The sequence below is a fragment of the Populus trichocarpa genome, chromosome 17, assembly GCF_000002775.5.
Source record: "Populus trichocarpa isolate Nisqually-1 chromosome 17, P.trichocarpa_v4.1, whole genome shotgun sequence".
NCBI classification, from domain to species: Eukaryota; Viridiplantae; Streptophyta; class Magnoliopsida; order Malpighiales; family Salicaceae; genus Populus; species Populus trichocarpa.
Window position 1 is genome coordinate 2,614,750 of NC_037301.2, and position 20,922 is coordinate 2,635,671.

General features: G+C 33.6%; 3 protein-coding genes across 6 annotated transcripts; 2 read left to right on the forward strand and 1 right to left on the reverse strand.

Annotated features, from left to right (window-relative positions):
* Positions 1–7,811: 7,811 nt before the first annotated feature.
* On the forward strand, positions 7,812–11,617 carry LOC18106999 (uncharacterized). 3 transcript variants are annotated; one of them, XM_024588280.2, is made up of 4 exons: positions 7,812–8,755; positions 9,680–9,976; positions 10,155–10,346; positions 10,783–11,617. In XM_024588280.2, the coding sequence occupies exons 1-3, from the start codon at positions 7,880–7,882 to the stop codon at positions 10,263–10,265; spliced, it is 1,284 nt and encodes a 427-aa protein (XP_024444048.1). In that variant the 5' UTR covers positions 7,812–7,879; the 3' UTR covers positions 10,266–10,346; positions 10,783–11,617. The 3 variants fall into 3 exon arrangements, with proteins under 3 accessions (XP_024444048.1, XP_024444047.1, XP_006372975.1); XM_006372913.3 differs by having other exon boundaries at positions 7,814–8,755; positions 9,443–9,976; XM_024588279.2 differs by lacking the exon at positions 10,155–10,346 and having other exon boundaries at positions 7,813–8,755; positions 9,443–9,976.
* Positions 11,618–12,904: 1,287 nt separating this feature from the next.
* Positions 12,905–15,579, forward strand: LOC18107000 (uncharacterized). 2 transcript variants are annotated; one of them, XM_024588707.2, is made up of 4 exons: positions 12,905–14,003; positions 14,109–14,165; positions 14,280–14,639; positions 14,787–15,579. In XM_024588707.2, the coding sequence occupies exons 1-4, from the start codon at positions 13,227–13,229 to the stop codon at positions 14,895–14,897; spliced, it is 1,305 nt and encodes a 434-aa protein (XP_024444475.1). In that variant the 5' UTR covers positions 12,905–13,226; the 3' UTR covers positions 14,898–15,579. The 2 variants fall into 2 exon arrangements, with proteins under 2 accessions (XP_024444475.1, XP_024444474.1); XM_024588706.2 differs by having other exon boundaries at positions 12,919–14,003; positions 14,109–14,639.
* Positions 15,580–19,379: 3,800 nt separating this feature from the next.
* On the reverse strand, positions 19,380–20,436 carry LOC18107001 (agamous-like MADS-box protein AGL62). The gene has a single exon (XM_006372915.3). It carries the CDS (start codon positions 20,149–20,151, stop codon positions 19,540–19,542), a length of 612 nt encoding a protein of 203 aa, XP_006372977.1. The 5' UTR covers positions 20,152–20,436; the 3' UTR covers positions 19,380–19,539.
* Positions 20,437–20,922: the final 486 nt, after the last annotated feature.

The following is a 20,922-nucleotide window of genomic DNA, read 5'->3' on the forward strand; positions in this document are numbered from 1 at the left end:
CCTTACAAATCCCAAGGTATAAAACATTAGAAGCATCCTAGAACCTATAATATAAAAGAGTGATACTATGTGCAAAGTTCTCCCCATAACTTTTCATAGATATGTCAGGGTATGGTTTAACAACCTTGAACTTGGCTCCATCCTTGTTCATGATCTCCACGTTAAGCTCATCTCTCATTTTAACACTATATATTCCGACTAAAAAAAAGCACATTTGAGCTCTTTTCCATCACCAATAAAAAGACAAAAGCGCTAGAGCTTATCTCTAGACGAGAAAATACTAAATATAAAAAATCTACTATAACCAATTTCCATCAAGGTCCTAATTAGTGGTGTCTACAACCAATATAGAAATCCTTGTATACATTCCTTAACAAAACTCTCCTCAATGTAAAATAAGTAAAGAAGAATCATATTCAAGTAGAAAAAGCAAGTATTACCAAATAGGGATACTCATTTTCAAAAAGCAGAATCTCCACACCACTATCAATTTCCTACCAAGACATTCATCCAAAAAGAGACCAAGGGACAAATTTGTGATCGCCTGACATTACCTGAGCTCTTGACCATATCTCTTACCACAACACCTGTTAAGATGTTTGTGACATTTCATGAAAGTATTTTGTAAATGAAAAGTGACACGAACATGAGAAATCCTAAAAAATTATATCACTTTTACCATGATCATAATTACAACACTGAAGAATGTCATGCCTTAAAAAAAATATTCGAAGATTGATCTTCAGAGGATACCTTCAACAATAAGTGAAGAAGGAGATATGACATGAATAAACATGAAAAAACCCTTATGATACATTACCCGAGATCAAATGATTCTCAAGATTGTATCTCCATCTTTTAAAGTTTTTGAATAAAAGCAATAAGTTTCTTCATGGGTCCATGTAAAATCTCTGTGGCAATATCTTCATTTCTCCATTAAAATCTCTATGACTCTATAAGAAATCTTCATGACAAGATCTCCATTAAATTCTCCACATCTCTATTGAAATATCCATCACAAGATCTTCATTAAAATATGATAGCCCCTTATACGATACTTTAAAGTTGATCTTATGATCACAAAGAATTTTTTATTTTTTAGATAAAAAATTTTTGTACTAGAACTTGATAAAACCTCCTATCGTTGCAAGAAAAACTCTTATATTAACAAAAACCACAAGGTAATATTTGTTTTATGCAAATAAATATAACATTTATACATTAATTATTTTATTCTTCCGTTTTACTAGTTAAAGTCTTCCAAACATAATTGTTTGAAAGACTGGAGGGTAAACGATAATACATTATTTTTTTTAAAAAAATCTTTAGCCAATTAAGTATGGCCCTAACAGCTGGGATTTCACATATAATTAGGCCAACCTAAATGGTTGGAATTCCAGCCCAAACAATTGGAATTTCAGTCTAATATAGACATCGATCCCAGTCTGTTCAATTTTATCCCAATAAACTCTTATATGTATTTTTTGAGTTCCTAAAAGTAACGAATATAACTTTTGATGCACATAATTTTTTACAAAACTTTCTCTATGCAAAATAAATATCTTTTTTTGTGCGCATCATCAACATTTTCATCAATAGTGTATAACAATTATGACATGACACAATAGCCTAGATAACAACTACAAACATTATCTTGTCTCATGGATCACATCCTAGATAACATAAGATGATAACGTGATGATATGTATATTGATGCTCTTTATGTTGATACAGCTACCATTCTTCATCTCTCTTATATGTAATGTCATGCCATTTTTGTCGATAGTTGTTGTTGTTAATGTCGTGTAGAATATGTTGCTTCTGCTTAAAGGTAATATTTTTTTTATGCAAATGAAGGTAACATAGTATTTTATTCTTCTATTTTTACTAGTTAAGGTCTTCCAAACATAATTGTTTGAAAGACTTGGAGGGCAAATGATAATACATTATTAAAAAAAAAAACAATTCTCTAACCAATTAAGAGCCCGTTTGGCTACGCGTTAGCGTTCGCGTTTCTTTAAAAACACACGAAATAGCCGTTTGGTTACATATTGTTAAACAATCAAAACACATGGGTCCCACCATTTATATGCGGCAGGACCATGATTTTTTGGAAGCAGTAAAATACTGCTTTTTTACAAGTTTCAACCTGTGGTTCACGAGTGAATTGCACTGTTCACGTGAACAGTTTAGTTTAGTTTTTTTTTTAAAGTGTGTTAATTTTTTTAACAGTTTTTTTATAAAAAAACTAGTATAGAGTGAATTAAATTCACTCGCACTGTAATATCAATTTTATACCTGATAATATTTTATCTAATTTTATTACACGCTCACAAAATTATGAAAATTGTAGTTCTTATCGGCTGAATTTTATATGTAATGGAATTATAAATAGTTTAATGGAATAATAAAAAATATTTTATATAAAGTATTATTTATTTCATGATGTAATAGGAGTAGTTAATTCTACAATATTTAAATTTAAAACCATCAATATTAATATATATATTTTTAAATTATTTTATAACCTCAATTTCAAAAGCATTCCTAACCAAACACATTAAACTACCTTTTCTTCAATCTCAATTTCAACCACAGTTTTAACCAAACACCTATTTTTTCAAACTAACCTCAACTAAAAGTACTTTTTATAAAACAATTTTTTTCAAATCACAACCACAACAGCTACCGCAATACCAAACACACTTTTAAGTATGGCCCTAACTGCTAGGATTTCACAGATAATTAGGTCAACCTAAATTGTTGGAATTCCAGCCCAAATAGTTGGAATTTCAGCCTAATATAGATTTTGATCCTGGTTTATCCAATTTTATCCCAACAAACCCTTACATGTATTTTTTGGATTCCTAAAAATAATGCATATAAATTTTTGATGCACATGATATATTTAAGCGCACAAAACTTTCTCTATGCGAAATAAATATCTTTTTTTGTGTTTATTATCAATATTTTCATTAATAGTGTATAACAATTATGACATAACATAACAACCTAGATAACAGCTACAAACATTATCTTGTCTCATGGATCACAACCTAGATAACATAAGATGATAAGGTGATGATGCGTATAATAATGCTCTTTATGCTGATACAGCTACCATTCTTCATCTCTCCTATATGTGATGTCATGCCATTTATGTTGATGGTTGCTGCTGTTAATGACGTGTAGAATATGCTGCTTCTGCTTAAAAGCACTTCTCACTTGGAATTTTATAGGAAAGTGCCACCTGAATCATTATAAACAGTTCGTTCTTGTGTTCTTTAATTTAACATGTTCTTCTTTTGAATGGATTAATGGTTCAGATCATTTCTCTCCAAACCAAAAAAAATGGAAGGTGCTCTACGTCTTAATCACCACAAGAATTACAGTTCTGGTTGATATTTTCCTCCAAAAAAAGCTGAGGAAAATTAGACAAGTAATTCTATATATATATATATATATATATATATATATATATAGAATGTACACACACTTGCAAAACTGTACAGAAAAGAAGTGATAAAATTAGAAAATCTCCAAAGAAAAGAAAAGAAAAACATTTTCTGATATAACTTAATTTCTTTATGAGGATTACATGGAGAACAATTTCAGGGATCCTCTATTTTTTCTATTTTTTTTTCTGATCACCCATTTATCCTGTCTGTGTCTCCCTCCTCTTTCCAGGAATAAAGCTGCTGTGGTCTCTGAATTTGGATATGCTGCAAATAACAGAAGTGACCAACTTAAACCTACTTGTAACCATTCTCATACGCATCCAAAACCATCCAAGTGACAATTTTGTGCTCCCTTTCAATAAATCTCAAGAAACAAAAACCCTTGACCCAACACCAGAAAACGAAAGAAGAAGAAGAAGAAGAAAGGGACAGAAAAGGTGAAGGAAAGAACAAAAATCAAAGAAACGAAAAGGGCTTTTTAAGTGATCCAGAGCACTTCTTTTCAAGATTAGAATTACGATCCCTTCTTTCTCTCCAACTCACAATAGTTGAAAGCATCACCTCAGTTGAAGCCCCAATGAGACATCTCTGTGTAAGATTTTGGCATGTGTTGCATAACATGTTTCTAACATGCCTGAGGGCTAAGAAATTAGCTCCATGCACCCATCCGTCACATTTTTGACATAGAAATGCATGATCTGCTTGACAATACAATGTTGCCCTCGAGCCACATAGCTCACAACAAACGAATCTTGAGGTTGCATTAGGTGAAACAGCCTCCTTGTTACAAGAACTGCCTTGGTTACTTCTCTCCTGATTACCTCTACACATTTCTGGGAGCTCTCTCAGTATGGAATGGAGAGAAAGAAGGATTGAAAGAGGGGCGTCTATATAGCAACGTTCACATTCATTTCCATGGAAATGAAATGGTGGCTTACGATTTTAGCACATGACATGACTGCCTCTACATGACAAAATGGTCACTATTTCCCTTCGCTTATTGTCCTATCCTTCCCATCAGAATTTTTTGTCACGTCCACGCCTAGAATTTGAACTTGTGGCTGAGAAAAGTACTTTAAGGAAAGAATCTCGGGGGGGGGGGGGGGGGGGGGGGGGGGGGTCAATTATATGTACTAAACGTGCAGTTTCGGCAATTCAGAGCTAGAGATAATCGTGAATCCACTAGAAATTAGTGAAACATAATAAACTAATATAGCTTTTGTTTTTGTATTTTAAAAGTTTTTTTAAAAAAGAAATTGATTTTTTTTCTTTACATCAAATTAATTTTATTTTGTGTTTTCAGATAATTTTAAAAATGCTGATATTAAAAATAATTTTTTAAAAATAAAAAAAATATTATTTTGATGTATTTATAAGAAAAATCATTTTGAAAAATAATTACTACTACACTATTAAACACCCTCTAAGCAAGATTAAAAATACACAAATATTTTTTATTTAAAAATATATTAAAATAACCTTTTTGTCAGATCTTTTTAAAATTTTATACCAATATGTTAAAAACATTAAAAATCACTAAAAAAAATAATAATTTAATATTTTTTAATATCAAATATATTTTTAAAACGCATTAAACACAATTCCAAATATAAAAATAAAATGTGTAATTTAATTTATGAGATGCTTTGAAGGCAATTTATGAACCATGATTTTTTGTTGTTGTCGAGACTTGAGTGGTTACCAAGTCAATTTTTCTGTTGATAAAGAAGATCGAAGAGTGTTGTATGGCTAAGAATTAAAGCTTTATTAGAGGTGGGAACCAACCCTCTTCCTTGCAATGTAGAACAACTGCATATATAGGCGTAAATTGATTTGACTAGTTTTTCTCCTAATTATCGAATACGGTTACTAAATTTAAGTGGCGGGTTACTGGATTAAACTTTTTTTATATATATATTTTTTAAAAAATTATTTTTAAAAAAAATTAAAAAAAAAACTCTTTTAATTGACTTGATTGGGTTAGTTGAATTTGAACAAATCAATCTAAATTTGACAATGTTAATTTTTAATTTTATTTAAAATAAAAATTAATATAGTTTCGGACCAACAATTTTTTTAAAATTCATTCCGCTTCCATGGCTCAAACCACGATCGCAATTCATCAATACTATAATGTTTTTTTTTTTGTAATTATAGATGTTTAAGAGTATGATAACGATTGTTTTTTAAAGTGCTTTACGCTTAAAAATACATTAAAATAATTTTTTTATTTTAAAAAATTATTTTTAACATCAGTATATCAAAACGATCCAAAAACAGAAACAAATAAATTTTAAACTAAAAAAATAAAATTTTTTAAAAACACGGTTTCAACCGCATTTTCAATATTATTAGTGGTAGACGAAACAAAGGCAAAATCAGAGAGTAAAAGACAACATTAGGACATAAAAAAGTAAAGGGACTAAAGTGAGACAAAATGGAAATTATATAAACTAAAAACACAATTAAACCTTTGTCTTTTCACATGGTACCAATTATTTTCAGACCCTCAATTCATTGATGGAGTACGTGGAGAGCTGAGATCCATACATACTTGAAAGTATAGTTTTTAAACCTGATCCGGTTTAAGGTCCGGGTTTCGGATTTTGACCGGGTCACCGGGTTGCCCAGATCAATCTTTATTTTTTTTAAAAATCAAAACGACGTCGTTTTAGTAAAAAAAAAAGTCAACGGGTTTTTGACCGGGTTTTTCGGGTCAACCCGTCGGGTCATACCGGGTCATGAATTTTCCTATTTTTTATTCAACTCGGACTAGTTCTAGCCCCGGATCAACCGGGTCCCGGGTTAGGTCAGGTTTCAAAAAACTATGATTGAAAGCTTCAAGTTCTGTTTTTTCTTATATAGAAGAGAGAGACAATAAACATAAATAAAAATATAAAAAACATTATTTTTTTTATTTAATATTTTACAAGTGCATAAATTTAATTTTAAAAAATATTTAATTAATTAATTTTTCTTTTTAATTAAATATATTTTTTATATCTATTTATTTTATCCATAGACATTAAAAAAAAACGCAATGGTATTGACTTATGGACGTATAATTTTCTAATTTGTTGGAAATATAAATGTCAAGTTCTACTCAAAGTTGGCAATTTTTTCAAGTTTTCACATCAAACTTTCCTTGGTCTTCCATTGATGAGTATCCTACTACTTTAGATAATGTTCTTGTTGTGCACTTGTGTTTTCTTTGTCCATTAATTTTAAATAAACCTTATCCATCACATAAACATATCTTTTATTTTTTAAAATACTTTTTATTTAAAAAAATATTAAATTAATATTTTTAAAATATTTTTTTATAATTTTGATCTGATGGTATCAAAAATAAAAACAATTCTGTGAAAAAATATCATCAATTAAAAAATACTTTTAAAAAAAACTTTCTATCACATTACTAAACACACATTTAATAAATGAAACTTATTTAACAAAATTTCTAACCATCTTAAAATAAATTTATGTTTGCAAAGTATTTGAAGATAATTATATTGATAAATTTACAATTATATATGTCTTATGTAGAACTTTTATTTATTTATTTAAATAAATAAAAAGAGAGGTCAATCTTGTAATGGACACTAAAATATATATAAAAAATGTTTCACAAGCTCACTCTCGTCTTGTGATGTAGGTAAGCATATTTAATTTAAAATTGAACAATGACATTGAATTGAATTTTTAATTGAGTCCAGTTATTTAAATTTAATTGATAATAAAAATTCAAATTCATTTCTATTAAAAAATATTTTTATTAAAAAACTATCTATTATATAAAGAGCCATTTACATATTTAATACGCGATTACTTGATTTATTCATATAAAATTTAAATCAAATAATTTGCTCTTTTTGTTTTTTTAAAATAGAATTAAAAAATCAAATCCTATAGTTCTATTTCGATTTGAATGGTTGAATCATTGAGATCCGGATATATAAGTTTATTTATTATCTCATGAAATATTGATTTAGATTTTTGATAGTTGGATTAAATTAATTTTTTTTTTGTTTTTGGGAAGAAAAACCTAAAAACCATTCTCACAGGCCTAGATACGGGCTTTTGTAATAGAGTCCAATATGAAGAAAGCCCAATAAAAAGCCCTTTGACTCTGGTCAGCAATACCAGTTAGCGAACAGAAGTAAACAGATCTTCCAGATACGCGCGTCACCTGTGCTGTACTTATGTTTTCACTTCCTTAAACTAATCAAAGAAATTAAAATAATGTGCTTCAAGTCTTAATGGTACCTTTGTTACGAAATCCCAATTAAAATCACGAAATTTCAAGTACATGAAAGCCCCTTTTACTCTTTTAGTCCTTTTAGCAAGGAAAAAAAAGAAAAAAAAAAGAAAATACTTAACAAAGCCTAAAAGAAACCGAAAAAAAAGGGAAAACAAAAATAATGTACGAAAATAGAAAAAGAAAACACTACACCACCACCTCAACCACCGTAACCACCGTTTCTCATCCTCTCTCTAGAAACATGCAACCACCGCCAACCACCGCCACCACCTCTAAGAAAACTCTAACACTAACCCCATCACGTCTGAAAGATCTCTTACTAATCTTATCCTTCCTAATAATAATCTACCTCCTCTTCTCCTCACCGCGACCTCAACTTTCCTTAACTCCACGCACCACCCCATCGACTACCTTTCCCACCACTCGCCGCCATATTGTCTTCTCCATAGCATCTTCTTCTACCTCTTTCATTCACCGCCAACCCTACATCCGCCTATGGTACAACCCCACCACCACGCGTGCTTTCGCTTTCCTTGATCGGGAAGTTGTCGACCCCACTGGAAATAACAATCGCTCCGTAATAGATCCCACGCTCCCTCCTGTAATAATCTCCAAAGACACATCTTCCTTCCCTTATACCTTCAAAGGCGGCCTTAAATCCGCCATTAGAGTGGCGCGTGTAGTAAAGGAAGTTGTGGAGCTTAATGAACCGGATGTTGATTGGTTCGTGTTTGGTGATGATGATACTGTGTTTTTTGTGGAGAACTTGGTTACCGTTTTGTCGAAATATGATCATAATGGATGGTTTTACGTGGGGAGTAATTCAGAGAGTTATAGTCAGAATGTGAAGAATTCATTTGAAATGGGGTTTGGTGGAGGTGGGTTTGCAATAAGTTATTCGTTAGCTAAGGTTTTAGCTAGGGTTTTAGACTCATGTTTGGTGCGTTATGCTCATTTGTACGGCAGTGATGCAAGGATTTTCTCCTGTTTGGCAGAGTTAGGTGTTGGTTTGAGTCATGAGCCTGGGTTTCATCAGGTTAGTTTTGATTATTTACGTTGTTGGTGATGCACCATTTTTTATTGATTTAAAATACTGAACTTGTGCATCGACCACAAGCATGTGATGATCTTGTTTTTGAAGATAATTTCTTTTTGAAATGTTGGGGATGTAATTAGATTATAAGTGTGAAATTGTGAGAGTGAAGAATTTTAGATGGTAATGAGTGGATGATGATAAATGCCTTGTATGAGGGTTATCTTACCTCTTATATTTGTGAGAACAAATTTTATTTTTGTGTAACAAGGCATGTTGTGGAGTATAGAGACTGCGATTATGGTAGTTGAGCTGCACTGAGTTGACTTTTAGATTTTTTAATCTTCTCTAATGAAATTGGTTATGTAATGTTGCTTTGTTTCTCTTTATTTATTTGATGTTAGGATTCCTTTCTTTGCGTCGATGTACTGGTTGTTAGCATGTATGGGGCGCCTTGGATTAGTGAAATTATGAAGTTTTATTGATAGGCTTGATTAGCTTAGTTTTCTCCGGTTGTGACTGGAGGCTTTACAAAATGTCTTTTCCAAAGGAAATTTAACATTCTTGTCTTTGTTCATTGGATATCCAAGTGACTGTGTTTGTTCTTGTGAATTAGAGGTTTCTTTTGAATTTGGGTGATGGAATTGAAACTTGAGAGGCAGTTTTCTGATTTAATTTGATTTTTTCTAGGTTGATATGCGAGGGGATTTGTTTGGAATGTTGTCTGCACATCCATTGTCTCCTTTGGTGTCTCTTCATCATTTGGATGCTGTGAACCCTATCTTTCCAAAAATGAGCAAGACTCAAGCTTTAGAACATCTTTTTAATGGTGTGAATGTCGACCCTGCTAGGATTTTGCAGCAAACAGTTTGCTATGACCCTGTATATTCATTGACTGTTTCAGTTGCATGGGGATATTCTGTTCAGGTGTTTGAAGGCAATGAGTTTCTTCCAGATCTTCTTACACCACAGAGAACATTTATACCATGGAGGAGAGGAGGAAATGCTGAATTCAATCGTTTTATGTTTAATATAAGAGAATATCCCAAAGATCCCTGTAAAAGACCTGTTGTCTTTTTCATGGAAAGTGTTACCTCTGGTAAAAATGGCATTTGGAGCAATTACATCAGACATGATGTTGCTGATTGTAACAGAGGTTATGCCATGAAGAATCTGGAACTTGTTAGAGTACTGTCCCAGAAACTAGAACCAGATATTGAACAGGTACTACTAAAGGCTCATGTTGTATCCCTGGTTTGAAGACAAAAGTTAGCCAATATGTCATGTTTTGTTTTATTATTTAGTCATACAAGCTAATGTTGAATATGTCATGTTTTGTTTTGTATCCTAGTCATGCAAAAGCTGCTATTTTCTTATGATTTCTCTTTATGCGTTCTTCCAGATGAAGGCTCCTCGTCGACAATGCTGTGACCTTTCTCCCTTATTTAATGGGTCAATGGTCATTAGCATTAGGAAATGTGGTTCTGATGAACTAATTGCTATGCATTCCTAACTTATTCGAGAATGCTAGCTGTCTAGAAATGCAATTAGATGCAAAGCAATTGGAGTTTGATGCAGTTTTTGCTCTCATCTGGTAATTTGTTTTCACCAAAGCATGTTCTTGAATACTATTCTACACATGTTGTTGATCTCTTTCCTTGTTGAGACATTGTTCTGATTGTCCATCTTGGCTGTTTTATGTTCGCCATTTCCTTGAACTGGATTTTGGGTGATTATTATATTCCACGCATCAACATACTAGTTTTCATCCAGCCCCTTTACTATTCCATCTAGCCTTCGGAATAGCTGCAGGAGGATGCCTCTATATCAATTGAAGGCTTAACTGCAAGATCATATTACAGAGGAACTTGATGTAATCTGGGATTTTATTTTAGTTACTCATCATTGACAATATTGTAGGAGTGCATGAAGAAGATTGACATAATTTTCAAAGGTTCTCCATGCAATAAATATCGAGCTAGATTCTCTCTGAGATATACAATAACCCTCCTGCTTTCCCTTCTTCTCAGGTTGGAACTTACATGCGTTAAATACAATGCTTCATGCTGGCATAGTATGACTACGCAATGGTTGAAATACTTGATTCAGTTTGAAACCACTCCCACATTTACTGCCAGCTAAAGTTTCCAGCCTTAGATTTGATGCCAGGATGTGCAAGCAACGACCAAGAGAAGAGACGACCAAGAGAAGAGACGTGACCACAGAGGAGAGTCAAAGTCTTGCTATCAATTTACACGGCACCAATGTATTCTTTCTGTGAAAATGTAACTTTCAGAAATTTGGTGAGTTTGTAAAGCTTATGAAATCAAATTTTGTCAACAATGTCGCATTTTCCAAGAAACGTTATCGACTCTGGAAATCGATTCTTTGTTTCCACCTTTGATGTCTGTTGAAGCCCATGTTATGGCTTCTTGAGCACGAGGGGTAAGTGATGGTTTTCAGATCTCGTTGTGGACAAATGGTTTCGGCCATCGAGTTTTCCCACTTGGGAGGGCAGGCAACTATTTGTGAGCTTCAAAAGACAAAGGTCCTCCTTGATGCGTGGCCAATTTATCAATTGCTTTTGAAACTGTAGATGGGACCTGGAAAAATGTGAACTTGCCTGGTGGGTTAACGGTTCTCGAAAAGATCTGTAGATGGCTGCACCTTTTCAAGGTTCTTGAACGTCATTTTCATGACTATTTTAAGGTTCTGATTTTGCTGTGATGTGAACCTTGAACACTTTTCTTGTAGATCCAAAATGCATGTGTCCAGAACAAGCTACAAGGTTTATTAAGTATTGGATTGCACATGTCATGACACAACAAACAATAATTAATTACAGAGCAAGCATTGTTAACGTTATCATTGATGAGCAGACTGTTTTAATAGATTTCATTTTCTTAAATATTAGGTTTACCTGAACCCTCTTTATGATGCATCTGTTATGAAATAGTATTAGCCCATGTAGTGGTTGCTTTTGCGAGATAAGAAAATCATGGGGTGGTTTATTCTTAGGAGAATAGATATTATTTTTTTTTTTATTATGATGTTTTTTTTTTTTCTAATTGAAGGGGATATTCTTTATTCTTAGGGGTGTTATTATGATTCTTTAGCTTTTTTTTTTTTTTTTTTCCTGTAAAGAGTTGTGATAGCTTTTCGACAAGGAAAAACATAAATGCATAAAATTAAGTATTTTGAGAGTTTTCTCATATTTATAGTGTTATCGGTTTTTGATGGTTTTGACTTGTAACAAATCTCTTATCCTTTACTCTGTTTGCATTAATTGGTATCAGAGTATAATGATCATTGATGGTTATTTTGCTATTTTGCTTTTTTTGCTGTATGTTGTAGAACAACTATGGCTATAAGAGATTGCAAAATAGGACGTGCTTATATAGAAAAGGATGAGGAGGTTTCCCTTCGAGAAAAAAAAGTCCAGGAACTAGCATGTTGTTTCCGTCTATATCAGTTGTTGTCATTCAAAATTCTGGTGGTGGGATTCATGATTGGGTGGCCCACACAAAGATGTTGTGTTAGTGATTTATAATGAAGTTGCCCGCATAAAAATGTTGTGTTAGGGATCTATAATGAAATGATCGACACAAAGGTGTTAGAGACCACGATGAGTGACTCACATATAAAAAAAATATTCTTGATGAAGGATAATTTCTAACTAAAAACTAAACTCGAGGAGGAGTTCCTTTCAACCCAAAGAGACTGATACAAGAACTTTTTTAGCAAAATAGATATTTTTTTTAGTTAATTTTATTTATTTCTATTGTATGTTATGATGTTTTCTAGTTTTTTTTCTATTTGAATGTGTTATTTTTTCTCTAAATTATTATTTTTTCATTCGGTATTATTAGAGTTTTTTTTTATATATAAAAAGTTGTAATAATCTTTTAATAAAGAGAAAGATATAAAAAAATAAAATTAAATATTTTAAGAATATTTGATGTATTTAAGGGTTTTAATTTGTTACAAATTCCTAATCATTCACTCTGCCTGTATCATAAACACATGGACACATGGAGTTGCTTGATTTTGACTCATCTTTTCAATATTTATGGTTTGAATACCCTGCCTGCCCCATGTTAAACCCTAAACATCTGGCCAATAGTTACCCTTAGAAGTCACAGTTTGACACTTTAAGATGAAGTTGCTTTCAATATACGGAGTCAAATTTCAATGCTATAATGTGTTTGGCTTGAATCCATGGAGCCCGCCATTAGAAAAACAAGAATACTTTCTTTGCTTCCTCACACCTAACCCTTTCTTTATTTCGCCATTTATGGGGAAATAACGAACTTGAAATGTCATAAGTAGACAACTTGCTTCTACCTTTGCTTCAATCACGGAATTGTAGGTATTTATACAGTTCAAATACTTGACTGTCTTCTCTTAGAACAGGCTTTCAAGAAGCTGAATCAAGAATCCCTTCTAATTCATTCCCCCCTCACCCCTCCTCGAGATGAAACTTCGGCAGCTATTGCCGGAAAAGCCCCATTTTCCTTCTCGGTTTATCCACTTAGTTATGGTCTCATTTTCTGCTTGCATCATCTGTCTTCTCGTGTCACTCTTCCTGGTAGGCACTTCCAGGCTTGCACATATAAATTCATCTTCAGGAAACGTGCGTGCTCCAACAACTCTTAATCATATTGTGTTTGGGATTGCTTCAAGCAAAATCTCGTGGCCGAATAGAAAGGAATATGTTAAGCTGTGGTGGAAGCCAGACCATATGCGAGGATGTGTGTTCCTGGAGAGCATGGTTGAGGAAGCAAATTCCTACAATGACAGTGGTTCACTCCCTCCTGCATGCATCTCCGAGGACACCTCTCGGTTTCGTTATACTTATCGAAATGGTCCCCGGTCAGCAATTCGTGTGGCACGTGTAGTTTTTGAGACCGTGGCACTTAATCATTCTGATGTGCGGTGGTTTGTTTTTGGGGATGATGACACAGTTTTCCTTCCTGAGAATTTGGTGAAGACTCTTTCCAAGTATGATCATGAGCTTTGGTACTACATAGGATCTAATTCTGAGATTTATGGGCAGAATAGAGAATTTGGCTTTGAGATGGCCTTTGGTGGTGGAGGATTCGCCATAAGTTATCCACTTGCAAAAGTTTTGGCAAAGGTTTTCGATGCTTGTATAGAACGATATCCACATCTATATGGAAGTGATTCCAGGATCTATTCTTGCTTAGCAGAGCTTGGCGTAGGATTGACTCATGAACCTGGTTTCCATCAGGTATCTTTTGGTTAAGTTATGACTTCACACACACACACACACACACACACACACACACAAAATTTCTATTCTGAAATATTCTAATGGTATATGCCAAATTTCCAGGTTGATATTCGGGGAGATCCGTTTGGCTTGTTGACTTCACATCCTCTGGCGCCATTGGTATCCCTTCATCATTTGGATCACCTAGACCCCATCTTCCCTAACACGACAACTATGAATTCAATAGAGCATTTCTTTAAAGCAGTAAATATTGATTCCCAGAGGGTTTTGCAGAAAACAGTTTGCTATGATCGTTGGTTTGGGTGGACTATTTCTGTGTCATGGGGCTATGCTGTTGAGGTGTATGGCAATCACGTATTTTTGCCTGACGTTCTCCCCGTGCAACAAACATTCAGGCAGTGGAAAAGGGGAGATGGTTTGGCTGGGGTGTATACTTTTAACACAAGAGAACCTCATCCTGACCTATGCCGAAGACCGACAATCTTCTTTCTGGATCATGTGTCTTCTGGCAGGGACCGAATTACGAGCCTTTACAAGAAAAGTTTTGCAAATTGTTCTAACGACATGGCTTCACCAAGGAAACTAGAAGAGATGAAAGTATATTCGCAGAAGCTCGATCTAAGTGAAAAACAGGTATTTTGCTCAACAGCTTCATGGCATATCAGAATTCAATTCAAATTACAAGTTTCTGGCAAATAATACTTGCTTTGTTTCATTTCTCATTCAGTTGCATTTTTGTGAATCACAAATAATAGTTGTGCTGTTTCATCTTTTCTTCAGCTTCGGGCTCCAAGGCGGCAATGCTGTGATGTATTGCCTCCATCTTCTGGCAAAGTGATGGAAATTGCAATTAGAGAATGCAAAGAGGAAGAACGGGTATACATGCATTAATAATTATAATTCATTGGAGTATGTGTATCAGTTCAGGTAGCTTCTTGACTTCAGGATCCAAAATAGGGAGCATAGATGCTTGTCATATTGGTTGGAAAAGATTGTAGACTTGTTAATCTATTTTGTTTTCTCCTCCACTTCGCCTTGAGATAGCAGCAGAAACTTAATAGACCAGGTCGAAGCACAGTCTGCAAATTTTTCATGGCAGGATCTATGCCTGAGGTGAAGCCTAAGTACAGTTTTGACTTTTCCTAATTGCTTCTGATCAGAGACTTAGTATGATTAGAAAGCAAGGAAAACGCACATATTCGGCTTTTCAAGCTGATGCAAGCAAAGAAGTATAACATGCTGATGCTTAGAAAGAACTCCATGAGAATATATCAAGGAAGCTTCAACAATGCCTTCACCCTGTACACATACTTACTATCTTCAATATTGTAGCGTATGCACAAACTTGTGATTCAAAAATAGAGAATACAGATTATTCTCTAGTGCCTGGAGGTGTTCTTTTGATTGTAATGCAAGTAAATTTAGCACTGAAATGACCAAAGAAAAAGGATTAAAAAAATGTCTGCAAGTGATAATTCACATTTGATCTGCAGAATTAAGATCCAGATTGATACTTTGTACTTCACAGCTTTTTTTCTTTTACCATCTGTATAGAGCTTTCACTTCCATATTATGTCCTCAGCTGTTTCGAAGAACCTGGATACGTCCTGACAACACTTAATTTCATAAAACCAATTTGCAATTTCTCATGAAAAGGACTAACTCCATACAGTAACTCACAGATTGCGAAGAAATTACTTTAAACTTTCTAATCCTTTCGACCCCAAATGGGTTTCTACTCTACAACTCCTCTGCTTTTACTTACAAACTCCACACTTGGCCAACCATGTGATGGGCTGTGTTAGCGTGGATTCTGTAACAAGAAATCTCCGTTTACGTACTCCTTCATAAGCATCATGTTCTTCATAGATTTCAAGCCTAAATAAAGAAAGACTTAGAATTTTTGAGAGATTTTTTTTTTATTTAAAGAGATTATCTCGTAAATTTTTTTATATTTTCTAGATTTTTTTTTGAATGTGAGACCCTCTATTTATAGACACATGTGAGGGCTCCTAGGCTCCTTTTTCAATCTAACATGATATTATTTTATTTATTAATATTTATTTTATGAGATTTATGACAAGAAATCTTAAATATCTATTTCCATATATCAACCTTCTATTGGCAAAAAAATATAAATATAAATATAAAGGTCCATTCATTTTCCATGTTATTTATTTCAATTTTATTTCATTTTTTTATGTCAAAATAAAATGAAAATGACACATGATAAAATTTGATTGGTAGAAATTTTTTGTTTCTACAGATGCCTTCTTGAGATAAATTTACTTACACTTAGAAATAAATAGACATATTTTGAAAATTTAATTGAGAGGATTTTATACTTTGAATATATTTTTTTAATGGTTTGATCATATTAAATTTTCATAACAAATATATTTTATTATGAAAATAAAATATAATTATCAAAATTAAAAATTTAAGAACAATCTTGATTGAAATTTATCAAATCAAATCAACTGATAGAATCAAAATTAAAAATTGGCTTTTCTTTTAATTTTTTTATTGGAGATGCTCTAACAGTTTGCTATACCTCTCAACAAAAAAAAACTAAAAAAAATAATATTTTTTTTTTTTGGCTTTTATCCCTCATTTTTATAGCTCAAAGAGGAGAGTCAAAATAACATTTTTAAGTTGAAGAACTATTGCTCCATGTTGGTCAAAAGAGTTAAAAGTTTATTTAATATATTTTTATGTAAAAAAAGAGTGTTTGATTGTAGTTGTATTACCTAGTTACTATTCCTAAATAGTTGTATCAATATTAAATATATTAAAATACAAATGGTTATTTTAAATGATATTTTTCCATTTGAGTACTCGTATACATTATTTAAAAAACCATATTAATCAATTTGGCTCATCTTAATAGCTTCTTCCCTTGAAGATGCTCTCATGGGTCCGATCCTCAACGTGGTTTATTGCCTCATACTCTGTCCAGACTTTTACATCAACAAAGTTTTTTAAACTTGTGCAATTTCTGTAGTTACAGAGATACCCAGTTCTGTCTTTATTAGAAAGCAGTTTCCTTGTGAAATAAAAGTTGTTCGTTAGAATACTCTGACTCACAATTTTTCTTAACTACTAATATTAAAAAATTAAAGTTCTATATAACGGTAATATCAAAAGTTATATTATCTATTTTTTTTTTATAGTTTAATGGGGTGTCTGGGCCAGCTTGTGCGCACCTCGATTAATCCCACGGGCCCTGAAGTTAACGACCATATAAGTCTCCAGTGACCATCATATGAGCAACCACAGGGCTCGAACCTAAGATCATAGAGGGAGCAAACCTCTTGATTTCAAGCTTTTATCATTGTGTCACCACCTAAATGGTTAAGTTATATTATCTTTGTTAGACAAGCTGTGTGGCATGAGCAGGTCTCTTGATGGGCTTGTACCCATCCATCTATATATATATCAGGCTTTTCACGTGATCCAAGTATAATAGATGATTGAATCAGAACCTCCTATATCAATAATTCTAGACACGACAGCAGAAAATCACTTAGGTGTGACTTTCTAAATCTTTTACATGCATTGAAGTGGTAACAAAGTGCTAGGTATAGGCATTGTGCCAAAAACTAATGAAGACATGACAGAAGATTAACATACCTGATAGCTTGATATTATTAGTATTTCAATTGTATTGCCTTGAATAGGAAATTGAAGATGTTATGCAGCCTGAATAATTAGTTCTTTTTTTCTTCTAGTTTTTTATCAGATGGTGTTAATAAAGAAGGTTATTCTACCATGGATTCACTTTCAATTGGACTTCATACACTTAGAAAAGCAACTGGAAATTTATGTGATGAATAGAAGCTTGGACAAGGTGGCTTCGATCGGTTCAGTTTACAAGGTATCCCTTCTTCAGTACATTTGATGCGTGCAAAACACTAACCTACCTTTTACAATGTCTGTAAAAAGGCTTTCAAGAAGCTCAGGACAGGGTTAGAAGAGCTCAAAACAGAAGTAATGTTGGTTGCCAAACTGCTGCATCGAAACCAGTAGGGGTGTTGGGTTTCTGCTTAGAAGAAGGAGAGAAGCTACTTGTCTATGAGTATCTGCCCAATGGGAGCCTGGACACAGTCCTATTCGGTGTCGATCTTTTTCCTACCATTTCTTTTTTATTGGTCCTGTCTACTGAAGCAACTGCATTGCCATTACTTTCGGAGACATCGACATCAAACTTTAGCATTAATGGCAGAGCAATTAGTACAAAGGAACAGTGATATAACTTCAGATAACTGCTTTCAAATGTGTAAGTATGAGGTGAATTGTTCTCTATTTTGTAAAACGTATCGAGCTGCCCCTATTGGCCCTCGCTTGAGTGCTTAAATTTGTTGAACAGCTTTAGAGTTGGTGGATCCTACATTAGGTGGCCAATGGCCAGAAAGTGAAGTTCTGAAGTGCATCCATATAAGGTTATTCTGTGTTCAAGAAGCTGTTGCTGACGGACCTACAATGTCACAGATTGTCATGATGCTCAGTGGTTAAACTATAACCTCTCCAGCACCATCACACATCACACAGTTTTTGTGTCCATGGAGAATTCAGGATCAGAAGATTCAGGTTCATCTCAATTGCCAGAGTCATTACAACAATCTATAAATGAGGTCTGTATCACTGAATTAGATCCTTGCTAGTGATGGAAAGTGCTAACATGGAGACACTGCTAGTCCGCCAATTGGGTTTGACATGACTGGCACAGAAGTATGTTTCTGTTAGTTAACAGCAGAAAATAGAGAATTCATGCTCCCATTAGGTATTGTTTTTGTTTCAGAGTTGACAGGAAATTTAAGCAAGATGTAGAGATAAATTTTCGTATTCCTATAGCTGAACTGTATTTGCGATAACAAAAGTACATATTTTTCAGAACTTTTTATGGATTAAGATGCATAAGATGTTATCAGAATCTAAGGACAATTTTTACAGGATTTTCCATTTCCATGATCAGAGCTTGCTCTAACTTTATCCTAACGCAACTGTTTTATGACTAGGGGCTACTCAATTGGAGATACAGTCGTTGTGCGCGCTTTGTAATATTAATAAAAAAGGCTTGAAGTCATTCATGGTGAGAGGCATCTGAGGCTCTTCTCCACCTCCATTAATAACCCACCAGGATCTCATTTCGACCTCCACCAATAAGATCACTTAACAACATTTTACTACTGTCACTCCACAATATTTTTATTAAATCTGATTTAAAGTTCAATCCGGTATAAAACCTTTCCCCAAGAGAGTATCGAACTCTCACTAATTAATTAAGCACACATTTCATACGACATAATGCTATGGTCTCAAATAAAAATAAAATAAAAACAAAACTAGATTAAATAAAACAAGAGTTCAAGCTGCTAAATTTGGATTCAATTGTAAGAAATCAACCGGATCAGCGACCATGATCTACTCGCAAATCATTTTTACCATCAGTAATATTATATCAAGACAGAGGACATTCAAGATGATCCAGACTCTAGACATACCTACCATATCTTTTGTTGCTACAAATTCTTTAAAATAGAACATTTTCAAGACTAAAACCATTAACTCCAAGATCCAGATGACTCATATTTTGATTACCAAAATGATCGCTAGCCATGGTTAACTCATTTGCCCTGGCAGCCACATTCTTCTTTAACTCTTCCATGGCCCTCACATACTCCTCAAGCTCCTCCAACCCCATATCGTCAATAGGTTCATCCCACCAGAACCTTGCATTAACATCGTTTTCACACACCTTATTCCACTGTTCAGCCATTGCCACCTGCTTCTTCTCCTCCTCCAACTCTTTCAATGCCTCCTCGTACTCTTTGTTCCATTGTTGAACTTGAGGGTCATTATTATTCACGGCCCCTAGTTCCCTAGCAGTAGAACTGTCACTGAGATAACGATCAAGTACCATGTCGACATCGGGGTGACCAAACGCAAAGACCTTTTTCCCTGGAGAGAAGGCAAGGATGGCCACTTGTGCCCCGCAGAGAAGGCTTAGCTCGCTTGCTTTCTTGACTAGACCCCCACGACGCTTTGAGAACGTCACCTGTAGATTGCTCTTCTCTTCTATCTTCTTGATCTCTATTTTTTGACGGCCTTGGGTTTGCTTTTTGCGTTTATTTAACATCACCATGTTGATGAAGGAGAGAAAGATATGAAGGGAAAGAGAAGAAGAAGGGAGATTCTATATATTTGTGAAGGTTTTATTGTATACGTACAAAGTGGTGAAATGAGCTATATATACTTGTAACTTAGACAAATTACAACCAGTAGCTGTGTACACCGGCTCAGTTGTTTCCATTATTGCAAGAATAAAAGATTTGGGTAGAATTACAGTTAATCAGCACCATTAAAATAGCTAGAGGTTCCGTTATTTCCATAGATATATGAGAATAAAATATTTTCAAGATTTGGTAGAAGAAAGTGGTGAATAATTGACTCTGATTTAGGAGAAAATGAAGGAGGTATATATTTGCTGGTACGTAAGATATTGAATAAGGAATGCCATATTTTCTTCCTCTATTCATCAAATTTGGAACGATTTATACTCCTTAAACACACCAAAATTTTAGGATCATTTATGTCTTAACAATTAAGACAAACCACCTTCCCTCCCTCATGTATATAAGGATGGTCAAACTATCTATACACACGTGTTTTTATTAAAAAAAAAAATATTGCTCTCGCGAGAGTAATCAATGGGCCTACGAACAATATAAGGAGACGACTCAATCATGAATTGAAGTGTGCGAAAAGGAAGATTCATTAGACTTCTACGTACCCATGTTAAATGAATAATAAATGGAGTAAATCAATATATTTAGTTCATAAGTTAATTAGTCCTTTTAGTTTTTTAAAATTACAAGTTATTACCTTGTTAGAAAGTCTTTTTGGTTTTGTTTGT